We start from the raw sequence: 13,545 nt of genomic DNA, 5'->3' as shown, positions 1-13,545 counted from the left end.
GTAAGCATGGCGCAGGAGAGATGCTTTGGGCCATAGGCAGCACACAAGATGGATCCACTAGAATTGGCCTCTTTGAGGATGAGCTGACCCTATTTAGAAAGGTCACAATGTCCCTGCCAGTCACATAATCCCTAATGGAGACTCTTGTTTACTCTGTACCGTTTTAGACATTTTTGGAAACCTTTGTAGCCTGAAAGCCGATACCACGAGCCTGGCAGGTCTGGGTAGTTTTTATTTTGAAACGGATTAAATTTGTTTTGCTTACGTTTACCATGAACCTGGAAGAGGATTTTGCAGTCTCAATATTTTAATAATTTAAGACCTTCTTGTCTTATAATGCACCTTGGATTGTTGTAGCTGTGTGCAGCTATCCTGGCTGTGAACAGTGGTCAGAGCTCAGATGTAATCTGGAATAACAGTGCAATGGATCATTTTAACACAATAATTTATAATTGACATACTTTATTATTTATTGAACTTCTCACATAAATAGATCAGATATTCCATTAGAGAGGTAACAAATCAATTTAAATTTATGCCATACTTTTATTTTGTTCTGAAACCTGAGATTCTGTGCAAGTCTTTTCTTTTTCAAGTGTGTGCCTGTTTCGGAGGCCTGCTATTCTCTGTGGAACATTCATGCACTGTTCCCCAGTTCACTTGTCAGAATTAATGGGACACATTTTAACGAAATATGTGTGTGTGTGTGTGTGTATATATATATATATATATATATATATATATATATATATATATATATATATATATATGATCAAAGATAAGGAAATTCCAAATATCCTGTTAAAAACAGTCTTTGTAGGCGCGACTGGGGCAGGTCATTTGGAGGAGTGACAGTAGACTGCAGGGGCATCAGGAGGGGGATTCCGATTCTCTGTGAGCCATGACAGGGGAACTGTTGATCCCACTACTGTGTTGTTGAGACAGGGGCTTTCAGAAGCTGTTCTGCCCTGTGGGAAAAATTCAATCTAGAGGGGATTAGTATCAACTCAAATGCTGGTTGGCAAGGAATCAGAGAAGCAAACTGTGATATTACCTGATAGCACGCTTCAGCGTCCTGACTGTTGGTTTTTTTTTCTTTTTCTTTTTTCTGAGCCATCAGCAATGGCTCAAAACAGCAGACACACACGCACACAATTTACACACAAAAAGCATGTTTTGTGTGGACTTAATAACTTGCTCCCAGCACTTGCTTCTTTTGTAGTTTTGTGGTTATTATGTCTCTTTCCTTTGAACACATTTAATGACATCTAGACATTAAGAACAAAATCATCTTCTGATGTGGGGATAATTGTACCTTTTCATCACATTCTGCAATACATTAATGAAATGTAACATTAATGTGAAACTTTGGTCTGCCTTAGTCTTTACCCGCTATCAGGAAAACTACAAAAAAAAACCCCCAAAAAACTACACTGATCTAAGCACGGCCCACTGTTTACACCATGGCTATGACGGAGAGATTGACTCTCTTTGTGGGACACTCTGTAGTGGCTGTTGTACCACCACTCAGCAGGAGCAACAAACAGCATTAAATAACAGTCCAGCAAACAGGCCTTTCCAATACGGACCACATAGCAGGTGTGAAATGGTATTAGCTCAGAAGCCCTCCCTTTCAAAGTCCCCCATTATGAACAAGCCATCCAGCAATTGTCCTCCGTTGATTGATATTGATTAGCATACATTGAAGAGAGCGATCTCTCCCCTCTACAGCTTATTAAGTACAATGTGTCTGAAGCCTGGCCTTGCTTTGAATTGGAGGTGCAAAGTGGCAGGGAGGCCACTCAGTGTAACAGTGTGACTGCAGGCCAGAGTGGAGCCAGGATTATCCCCAACACAGGTTACCTAGAGGTCACCGTGGGATTTCTCTCCTTTTTGCATTTTAAGTGCTTTCTCCCAGGTCCCCCCAACAAGAGCTCCAGGAGTAACCCCCACTCATCAGTTCACACATACCCCAGCTAAGTGCAGAACTGCTGCCTCAGTGGAAAATAGAACATGCTTAATACCGCTCTCAAAAAAACAAGAGCTTCATGAACTCGCGTCCTTCTCAAAGGTTATTGATTTTGTCGCGAGTTCTCTTTTTTTTTTTTACCGAAAACACTACGCAATCGGCCGAATTTGGGGGTTCAGTATAAACATTTGGACAGAAACAGCCTGTGTGACACATTTTCTGATAAGCGTGTTGTTTTTTTGTTTTTTTTTGCAGCTCTTAGACCTGTTTATGGTGTGGGACTGGTCTACATACCTGGCAGACTATGGCCAGCCAACGTCAAAGTACCTGAGAGTCAACCCCTCTACAGCGCTAGCACTTTTGGAAAAGTCAGTGTTAATCCCCTGATTTTTTTTTTTTCCTCTTCATATGTAAAGAATATTTCCTACTGCTTAAAATGAACTTCACTGGAATGATTCTTGGTCTCTCTATTAATCAGCACTAAACATGATTTCTCCTTCCTCTTTCTTTTTACTGCTAACACATGGCAGAGTCCACAGAGGGTATGTAGCTGAATTTTGATTTCTGTAATCATAAAAGGACATTAGCATTCTGTGTTTGTGGATTCACAGATGGAATCCTGAAATTGAGCTGATATGATGGAATTTGCATTTTTTTTCTCTGAATTAAACACAACCATAATGGGACCTCCACAAATTTAGACACTATAAGACTGTAGTTCTGTTATGAAATATTTTGAGCTAAGCAGATGTGTGATAGTAGACATATGGTAAAGCACAATTTTTAGGTCGTATATTTTAAGCAATATGTGATAGTTTCTGGAAAACAATTGATTTTTGTGTCTTGGTAACACTTTCGTATGCAGTAAAAAGGAAGAACATGATGAAATATATAAAAATGCAGAATACACTGTGAGAAAACAGAAGCAGTCAAAAAAAAGCAAGATTATACATTTTTAAACAATTTAATGTTTGAAAAACAGTTTCCTACGGCCTGTATGTCCGTGACTGATTTCACCATTCAGTCCGTTTTCTCATTTGCCTCACTCAAACAATCAAGCAGGAAGACAGACTGTCCCATATTACTAATTTTACCGACAGTTGTGGTTGGTCACCTGATATCTCACTATAGCTGCAGTCTAAAGGAGGAGCTCAGTTTGTTTTAGAGTTTTCATATCACTTATCCTGTCTCTTCAAATCAATGATCCTGAAGGTTAAGAACTGCAGCCAATGTATCAAGTATTCCAAGAATGCAAAGGGAAGGAGGGGAATGCTGAGATTTATCTAGCGATGCTGTTTTCTTACCTTGCTCCAACAGAATGAAGGACACAAGCAAAAAGAACAACATCTTCTCCCAGTTCCGCAAGAACGACCGGGACAAGCAGAAGCTCATAGAGACGGTGGTGAAGCAGCTGAGGAGCCTGGTGAACGGGATGTCTCAACACTCCTAGACCGCTTCACCTTCCGCGACGTGCCCAACGGCTCACGTCCAGACGCCCAGCTTTCCTTCGACTGTATGAATGCATGGTGTATAGTTTGTGGTGAAACGGACTGCATTACTTTCTTTCAATTGATTCACTCTTATTTCCAAACCCCGTTGGCCCCTCCTTGTATAGTAACAGTGTGTATTATAGTGTAACTGATCAAAGTAATGCAGTGTATTTTGGTGACAGCACCACATGCTCTTTGCCAAATGTGTCCCAATTCTCATTTTTATCCGACTGGGTAGATACTGTAAATACGTGAGGGAAGAAATGGGGGAGAAAAACAGTTTACTGAACACAAAGACAATTAAGCAGTAGATGGTTTTGTTTCTTTCTTTATTTTTGTTTTTGTTTTTGTTTTTTATGTATTTTTAATGGCTGAAAATTATGTTTTTACATAGTGAAAGTGCAATGATTGTATCACTACACAGGAGGGTGTTCAGATTTGGGAATGTAATTGCTCAGACGTCTGAGAATGGATCATGAAGTCCAGATACGAGACTGATGTTCACATCTGTATGAAATCCTCCTTTACGCCGTGCGGCATTTTTACTGTAAATAGATTTGGATATATGGAACACTACCCATAATCACGCTTCCCCACTGGTTTGGCTTGAATCACATTTGGCTCTAATTGAGTATCTTTCAAAAAAATCAGCTTGCATGATTTCATTCCTTTTAAGTTTTTTTTTTTTCTTTATCCCCGTAGATTGATGGCCAGAGGTCTGTGTGTGAACACCTCTGCTCAATCAATAGCTCACTTTGCTTTTATGGAAGAATGTTTTGTTGATGGTCACTCGCATTTCAGAGGATGTGAATTACAGAGTCATTGCGTGCATCTAAAATGTTATTTAGAATTATATATTATTTTAATTTAATTTTATTTACCTCAGGGTGAAATGAAAGCTTTTGGGTTCAAATGCTTTAGAATATCATGCTAAGTCAAAACAAAAATGAGCAATAATTGGTTTAGTTGCAGTCTCTTAAACAGAGTTGCATATAAAATGAGAAGTCATTAAACATTTTTTTTTTTTTTGGTTTGTGCTACTTTTAATCGGCATTTTGCACTGAAAATTATTTAAGTTTGCCTTTTTTAAATATATATGCTTGTATAATGAAAATGTCTTTGTAAATACCACCTATTTTGTTAAATTTAAGAAATGGGAGGCAGAGGACTAAGTTCCTGTGGCTCACCTTCAGGGGTTGGTGCATCCTTCCATCTCCTAAGATTTGTATAGAATTTGAAACTGTATTTAAATTTAGCAATTACATTTCAGCACTGCTGTGTGAGGGCATTTTCCGTTTCTTCCTTCCCCATTGTCTCTCATGGTTAACACTACTTAACAGCGTATGGCACTCCAATGTGAAAAAGGAGTAAGAGTATGAACTGGCAGTTGGCTGTAGTCTCCCTGCCATGCACATCATAAATGAATCCCATAAATGAGACGTTTTCCCAAGTCTGTTTGTTTTTATTTGTGTGCTTTAATAAAATGTGATCACAAAAACGCTTCACTGTTCGTTTCAGCTGATCATACAAACTTTATTCAGCATGACACAATTGTTACAGTTTGAGACGGTTAAGTATGTGAAATAATTCCATAGATAGATAGACACAAGATGAAACTTGACATTGCCTAGTTTAAAATACATTAATAATAATTTTTTATAGAAAACGATTCCGTAGGGATAACGATTGAACTTGCCGTCCGCCTGCCCCTAGCGCTCCGAAGTGTGCAGCAGGTGTAGCAATTTAAAACGTACCTATTCCCACACAGGGCAAAAGAGAGAGCGGTCCGCTATTAAGTCTACTAGTTCTTAGTGTCGTCTGTTGTCTGCCATGCTGTTGATATCCAAGTGGTGGAATGAAGGATAAGTGATTCGCGTTGACATCACAGCGGTCTAAAATTTTATACTGCGCCCAGCTGCTTCATATCTATATAGCCTTGGTGCATTTATCATCCAGATAACAAAGGTGCTGAAAATTATTTTGATAGGTCACTGATCTTGTGTTGTACCGTTATCCCGAAAATATAGCTCATTTACTCGTGTTTTCGGTAAACAACGTCCAGAACTGCTTATTATCGATTTTCCATTGATTATTTAATACATCAACATGCATATTATTGTAGGCATGTGCAGCGTCGCTATGTATAGTTAGTCCTTGCCCCTCGGAGTTTCTGTGCAAGTCACAAACTTGAATGCTGTCCCAAACCATCAACAAACCTATATGCAATACGTCATCGGTGAAGGTGGATCATTAAGCTCACCAAGATTTATAACAAGGGGTTTCAACAACATCTACCAAAGAGCTCTCTGCTCTCGAGAAAATAATATAGATTATATTTAAGGGATTGGGTCTATTTCATGGTAATCTTCGTCTTTTGCAGTTATTTCAATATTTCGTGGGTAGCCTATTGCGATAAATTATTATTTTAATTGTTATTATCACTGCCTCAAAGTGACGTGTGTCCATTTTTAAATTTAACATCTTTAAATTTCTTGCAATTATCTCTTACGTCAAACATCAAATACACATACAACTTACAGCATCCTCTTAAGTGCCCAAACAAATCAACACGGAATTTGAAGAATCGAAGCTGGTGCTGTCTTGGTCCCAATGATGAACTTTCTGGAGCTGGAAACTGTTTCCTTGCTTGTCACAGTGGTAACATCTGTGTTATCTGTTCTACTGCTAATAGCCGTTTCCCGGCAACTATGGACCCTTCGGTGGACCATCACACGGGATAGGGAAAGCAACCTACCCCTCCCAAAAGGCTCCATGGGGTGGCCACTTGTTGGGGAAACATTTCACTGGCTGTTTCAGGTAAGAACGCAATTACGCACCTATCATATAGGTGGTGGAGACTATCCGACGCCGCCTGATAATTCCTTGATAAGCTTGGGTATAATTGAATGACGAAGATGTCGGAAGTAGAAGGATAGTCCTTAAACCATACAGCGTTTAAAATCATGCTGAATACCCCTTTGGATGCATTGCTACAAACAGGCATGAAATTAGGACCTGAAGCGGGTTGACGCTATATATAAAAAAAAACAAAAACAAATAAACAAAGAAATAACCTCCTTTGCTATACTTTGTCTTTGGCAGGGTCCCAACTTTCATGTCAGCAGGAGAGAGAAGTATGGAAACGTTTTCAAAACTCATCTACTAGGGAAACCTGTGATCCGTGTCACCGGAGCGGAAAACGTCCGTAAAATACTGCTGGGAGAGCACCACTTGGTGTGCACTCAATGGCCTCAGAGCACGCGCATTATCTTGGGGCCCAACACATTAGCAAACTCCATCGGGGACGTTCATAAGAAAAAACGTAAAGTAAGAAACACCATATTATTAATCTTGTTTTTAAAATAAAAAGTTTCAGCAGACTATGCACTTGGCTTGTTTCGTCCATGGGGGATGTCGTTTCTCTAAAATCATGTCGATGAGTCTTTTAATCGATTTAGCTACACGTGACCCTGCTGTCATGCTTTCTCCATTTAATATCACTGTTTTGCTGGTTTCTTTGTTGTCTGTTTCTATAGATCCTGGCTAAGGCTTTCAGTCGTCAGGCTTTGGAGACCTATGTTCCCCGCCTGCAAGATGTGGTTAAGAGGGAGGTTGGACAATGGTGCTCAGAGTCAGGCCCCACTAATGTCTATGCTGCGACTAAAGTACTCACTTTTCGCATTGCTGTCCAGGTGCTTTTGGGGCTTAATATAGAGGAGACTCAAATCAATTACCTCGCCAGTATATTTGAACAACTTATGAACAACCTCTTCTCATTACCCATTGACGTATCCTTCAGTGGCCTCCGTAAAGTGAGTATTAGGAATAATTAAAGCTTTATGATATGTAGATTCATAATGTACCCAGCCTGCTGATTTCCGTGTCAGTATGTAAATGGAAGGAATTTCAACTTTGTTTTAAACCAGGGAATAAAAGCTAGGGAAATACTGCACTCATTCATGGAGAAAATGATCGAGGAGAAGTTGCAAAGGCCATCAGAGGGTTTTAACGATGCATTCGATTATATTCTAAGCAGCGCCAAGGAAAACAACCACGACTTAACTGTTCAAGAGTTGAAGGTACGCAAATGACGAATAGGCCTAAATTAATACATTTACTGAATATTTTCATCGTGAGGCGCCAAAACAGAGCGCTAATATTGTCCTTATTTTGTAGGAAACTGCTGTGGAACTGATATTTGCTGCGCATTCCACCACCGCAAGCGCATCTACGTCACTCATCCTGCTGTTGCTTTTGCATCCTTCCGTTGCGCAGAGAGCCAGGGTAGAGATTAAGGATTTAGAACTCTCAGGTACCAGGTGTGATCAGCTCTACAACGCTGGGACCCGACGTAACTCTGTGAATCAGTGTGATCTACGTGAAAATACGGGGGGAGAGAGAATAACAGAATCCACGACATTAACACATGAAACAAGAAACTCAAAGAATGTCACGGAGGAGGAGTCAAAATATCATCTGCCTCATCTAACTTTAGAGAGGCTTAGTGCGATGCGATACCTCGACTGTGTCGTGAAGGAGGTGCTAAGATACTTTCCTCCAGTATCTGGCGGCTACAGGACTGTGCTGAAGACATTTGAGCTAGACGTACGTATGACAATAGCGCGTGTTGTCCACTTTATGTTTACAGATGTGTGTATTGCTCCTCACACAACACAGCGTGCGTCCTACTGCAACTAACGGTCATTATCCTCAGTCAGTACCTAAGAATTCTTAGAATTCTATCAAGTTCTCTTTTTCTAAAAGAGGAACCATCATCATAACAAGTAACCGGGGAAATCACTGCCTCTTGCATAAATTAGAGGAACACGATTTCATCGGTCTGTAAGGGTGAATTTGCAGACGATAATTTTTGAAAAACACAAAATCACCGACCATGTAGAATTGCAGTTTCAACAAGTTACTAGAAAATAATTGTCCAATTGATATATTTGGAAGATGAATGAGTTAAAGATGGATCAAAGTCCTTAAATACTGTCATTCTATTATTCTCTGTGATGAAATTGTAAAGAGCTGATCTTTTACATTCGATGGGAGACATTTATATCTATATACATAATATCCTAAAGTCACCTGCTAGCTATTCCTTGAGGCAGATCCTGAAACATATATATTAAGACGAATCTAAAACATCACCCCCTAGTTTTCATAACCATGCACATTTACTACTGTGAGTGAAAACTGACAACATGGCCTAAGTACAATCACTGAACAATCAAAGTCTACAATTAACTACAATTTCCTTTCCTTTTTGAAGGGTTGTCAGATTCCAAAGGGATGGAGCGTGCTTTACAGCATCCGGGATACCCATGAGACGGCTCCAGTTTACCAGTGCCCGGGCACGTTTGATCCAGACCGCTTTGCAGCAAAGAGAGATGAGAGCAAAACCGGTCGTTTCAATTACATTCCATTTGGTGGTGGCATAAGGAACTGCATTGGCAAAGAACTGGCCAAGATTATCATAAAAACCCTTGCTGTTGAATTGCTCGCAACCACTGAATGGAGAATTGCCACACAAACCATTCCAAAGATGCAAACAGTGCCAGTTGTGCACCCGGCCAGTGGACTCTATGTTAACTTCAATTACACAGACTCTTGGGGAAAGGAGCATTGTGTACATACTTAGCTTAGAGGTTCACTGATATTTCAAATGTAAATGGTTGGCATATTCAAGCACTTCAAACCATCATGGTGGTTTCTCACTATTCAAATTGGTAATTTTGATATGAGTGTATATCGTTAGTCTCAGGGCGCTTTTCTGTTTACTACTAACAAAATTAATTCAAAAGCAATTTACAAAAAAAAAAACTCACTGAATGACAGGAAAAGACACGAACGATTTAAAGTAGGAGAACACACACATGAAGACCTTAAGTATACACATCTTGCTTCTAAGCCACCATATCTAGATCATCTATTGTGGTTTGCTATTTATTTTTCATGTACATAATAACTTTTCTTTGTTTTGTTAAATTGTGGATGTCAGATTTGAACCAATATCATGATCTTTTACCTTTTTACTTATCAGTGTATATATTGTAAAGGTCTGAACATTGGATGTGATGTTATCAAAACTAGTCAAGAAATAGAATGTACTCTCCAGATTTTCTTACACTTTAATGAATATGATAAGTAATACTCTGACTTTTTGATTATTAAGATAATAACATCTAATTGCAACGAAAGCTTCCCGAGAACATGCATTCTGTATGTAATTTGTTCTTTCTGTACATATACTTGCACAAAATGTCAAGAATATAATTCCGATGTCATATTTGACCTGTCCTTGGCTTAAAGTGACAACGCATTTCTTTTTTGACTTAAGAGTCTATGGAACATCAAAGGGGCATCTCTGACCTCTCCTCTAGGCTGCTATTTAGTCAAACTTCTGCATAAACCCTGGCTATGAAACCAGATGACCATTAGTTCCGGGGTCTCTCATGGTGCACTCTCATGGAGTCGGTATGTGATGACCAACTCAGGAGCTCAATTCCCACACACACACACACAAACACACACACACACACAATTCCGGTTTTCAGGACTTTGCCATTGAATCTTGTCTTTCAATACTTTCAGTAGGTTTCATGTAGTGAATGTGTTTAACATGGAACTCCGCTGAATGCCACTTCAATGTACATCAATAAAATGTGGACTTTGAAATTGTAATATGAGGATGTTCCTCTGTGTTTCCACCTCCAAACCCTTTACTTTTTGGTCTGATCTGTGGTCTTTTGTTCCCCAGATGTCCAATTCAACGATGTGTGGTGGATGAATCATTCTACTTAATGTACTTAATTCCTTTTATACTTAGGAAAAAGGAATATTTTGGTGGCTGTTTAGTTTTGACTTAAAGTGAACTTTGAAATGGAGCTGCTTCATCCAGATTTATTTCTGATTAAGTTAAAAGGTGTTAATATTTATGACATTTGTGTTTTCTGTAACATAGATTCTTTTTGTAAGCAAACTTATGATGAATGTACAATTATCAAGAAATGTTATTTCCCAAAATATTTCACTTAATACACGTACTTGTTTTATATAGGCTTAATCTATACACAGGCTGTGAAGGGCAAACTTAAGTGTCCACACATAGATTACGATGATTGAGGAAGACAACATTAAGAAAGCTTTAAGAAAATTTCTGATGTTAGGCTAGGACAAAAAAATGCAAAATGGACTTATGCCTATTCTACTCCGAATTTGATATTCGAGAACACTCTTAGTGAAAACACATTCCGAAGCCGACATTTGCATTGTTACACCCATTTATAGCCAACAAACCGTTAGGCATGCCGCAAATTCAACAGATAACAATGACTATCTTATCAAATTCAATAATTTCAGTTCAAATAAAATCGAAGAACAGAGATTAAAACACGAGAAAACTCCGCATCAATAGCATTTTGTCAACACTGGACTGATGGGGAGTTTTCGAGGTTACACCTCAGAGACAGTCGACAAGCTGACCCTTTAGTGAACTGTTTTGCTGTGCTCCCCTGACCCCCTCCCGTGGTGCCTCCAGTTCAAACTGCGTTCGTGGGCTATATGTCATGTAAACTCATTTATCAACACTGTGGCCATGATTCGCCATAAATTCAGGATTTGATGTCGCCACGTGTCCGAGGCACAAGCAGTCCTATACAACTAAGTCTGCGACATAGAATGGACAGGTAAGGTTTGAAATTTAAGACAATGTATATCTCAAATCAAGAAAAAAAAACTGATAAAGGCTAATGCGTGTTTGATAGCCTAACGTGCTTTCCATGATATTCAGGATTTTAAAACAACAGTTCTGTTGGCTAAATATAGGCTCAACCAAGTGAGTTTACAATATTGTGATAAAAATATAAGAAGAGTCCACATCCAAAGTTCCAATTAAAACTTTTTCACACAAGTGAAAAGACTGTTCATCTCTTGACCCAATTACAAGATTACTGTAAGTGGCTTTAATTATGCGCTTTATTCGATTTTTATGATTGACAGCCAGAGAATAGATCACAGTGCAGATAATGGAGCTTTCCTTCTGTAATTACTGCTGCTCAGGCTCCCGTATCTCGTTATTTGACGGACAGTGAACTTGGCGAGGTTTGCGCCAGAGTTCACCGAGATGTCAGGGTCCGCGTTGTAGGTCACAAGCGGGTCAGCGCTTGGGAACGGGGGAAAACGTTGGGGGATTCGAGGGCCCTCCAGCGTTAATCGCTGACGATGCGCTCCCAACACAAAGCTCATCACACGCAAAGGCCACTAACAAATTGAAAAATGACAACACCTAGCAACACATCTATGCACTATATCAAAATTTAGATGGCCTATTTAACACAGGATTTTCTTATCAGTCTTCTGTAGCTGAACTCAAAGACAGACTGAAGAGAACCGTAATACATTTTAGCCGGAATATGGGCTGATATTTTTGTCAGCTTACATTCAACTCAGTGCTAAAATTGCATGGTGAAAACAGTCTAGCAATACTTAAAACATAAAACAAACAAACAAACAACAACAAAAAATAACACAGAATTAATTTAGATTGATTCGTTGTTTGTTGCTTCCGAGCTGTGAGTCTCAAGTGATAGTTTATACACATTCACTTGTCGTTTGGGCTGAGCTGGGTTATGGTATTTAAGTGCATTTATCATACTGCCATTTTATAATTGCGAAATGACGAAAACTTACTTAATTTGATCTCTTCGTTTTTTGTGAATGAACTATACTTGAACTTCAGGTAGCATATCCGTGACGCGGGTAGGTGGCAGGGTATGATATTAGTTTAACTATTTCACACGTTGTTACGATTCTTAAGGGAGAAGATGAAGCACATAATTACACAAATTCACAAAGAAGGCCAAGTTTGAAGATTCGCCCTGGGCATTTGGCAAGGTTAAGCCATGTTAAAAAGCAAACATTGCAATGGTCGCATAATGGTTTAACATATGAATGTGCTGCCTAAATAAATACATGCCTAAAATACCCCGAAACATGTATATCGTATGCATGAATTCCCCCCATACCATTTGCAATAGCTACTACAAAGAATCAAAGGTGAAATGCGGGGCAACCGTTCCAGCAGCAAAGTGCGACAACACATCAAAGAATGAGAAAGGGAAATCCATAATGCGTCGCTGTAAAATTTGGAGCCATTCTGTCTCTTCGTTGGCTGAGAGCCCTGCCTGTTTTTCCACGTTATAGCTGTCGTAAAAAAAGTAATTCTGGATGCTGTGGGTGGTTCGTCGTATTTACTTTTCATGTACTGTTAACCTTGCTTCGCTCCGTCACTTTTTAAGCTGACCCAAGTTTGAACCCGCCGCAAGCAAGCTTTCATATTTTTTTAATATCCGCGTCACTCCACACTGTGATCCGCTTTCGTTGCCAACTTGAAGACGCAGTAAATGTGGGGAGGTTCCAGGTCAAAGTCTAATTTAAGATTAAGTGGAGTTTTGTTTGGTTGTTTGACAATAACGCACGTTAGTCTTCACCAGCACTAAGTCTCTACAGAGTTTTATTGATAGTAATATACGCACATTAATATTATAAGGCTACGTACAGTCCATGTTTCACTTTATTTTTTCAAGATGCTGTAGTCAATAAAGTGAACTACCTAATAGTGTATAAAAACACACGAAATGAAACGAGTTGAAAAAGCTGAGATTTACAGGGTTTAAACTGCTAAATTAAGTCTTCCCTGGCATCTAAGATGGTACTAAGGTCTCAGTAATGAGTCTAAACTGCAGAATATTTGCAGCAAAGAAGCTTGGATGGTTTCTTTTGTGTAGGGGAATTAACACCTTTTCAAAGTTAAATCCTTGGATTGTCTGGCTTCTACAGGAGGTGGTATTAAAATGCGCCTATAACAAATGGTTAAGAGTTTAGAACAGCTTCTGCCCTGTGGGCGGGGCGAGATGACACCACAATTAAAGATGAACTTTGTGTGAACTAATTTATCTGACCAAGGTAACAGGAGGCCGAGACCTGAGGAATGGCTATATAAGGGTGCATAAACACCAAAGCTCTCAGTTGCGCGCAAAACGCCTCTGTTAAGAATTAGTGTTGATCATAACGCGCTTTAAT

The 13,545-nt window shown here is 39.3% G+C and overlaps 2 protein-coding genes across 2 annotated transcripts in view; both read left to right on the top strand.

The window, feature by feature from the left end:
• exoc6 (exocyst complex component 6) overlaps nt 1-3,736 on the top strand; it is a 31,063-nt gene extending 27,327 nt beyond the window's left edge. The window contains exons 21-22 of the mRNA XM_030773572.1: nt 2,225-2,337; nt 3,287-3,736. Coding sequence (XP_030629432.1) covers nt 2,225-2,337; nt 3,287-3,419 — 246 coding nt within the window. The 3' untranslated portion in view covers nt 3,420-3,736. The remainder of the gene's footprint in view (nt 1-2,224; nt 2,338-3,286) is intronic.
• A 2,333-nt stretch (nt 3,737-6,069) lies between these two features.
• On the top strand, nt 6,070-9,103 carry LOC115812602 (cytochrome P450 26B1-like). The gene is made up of 6 exons (XM_030775087.1): nt 6,070-6,276; nt 6,562-6,786; nt 6,996-7,271; nt 7,386-7,538; nt 7,636-8,064; nt 8,735-9,103. The coding sequence occupies exons 1-6, from the start codon at nt 6,070-6,072 to the stop codon at nt 9,101-9,103; spliced, it is 1,659 nt and encodes a 552-aa protein (XP_030630947.1).
• The last annotated feature ends 4,442 nt before the right edge of the window (nt 9,104-13,545 follow it).

This window comes from Chanos chanos, chromosome 5, assembly GCF_902362185.1.
Source record: "Chanos chanos chromosome 5, fChaCha1.1, whole genome shotgun sequence".
Taxonomy (NCBI): domain Eukaryota; kingdom Metazoa; phylum Chordata; class Actinopteri; order Gonorynchiformes; family Chanidae; genus Chanos; species Chanos chanos.
The sequence above is the reverse complement of the archived record's forward strand: the minus strand, read 5'-3'. Positions and strand labels throughout refer to the sequence as shown.

Coding starts and splice junctions, on each gene's coding strand:
- LOC115812602 (XM_030775087.1), top strand. CDS start 6,070: ATGATGAACTTTCTGGAGCTGGAAACTGTTTCCTTGCTTGTCACAGTG. Junction 6,277..6,561: donor CATTTCACTGGCTGTTTCAG/GTAAGAACGCAA, acceptor TGTCTTTGGCAG/GGTCCCAACTTTCATGTCAG. Junction 7,539..7,635: donor TAACTGTTCAAGAGTTGAAG/GTACGCAAATGA, acceptor CTTATTTTGTAG/GAAACTGCTGTGGAACTGAT.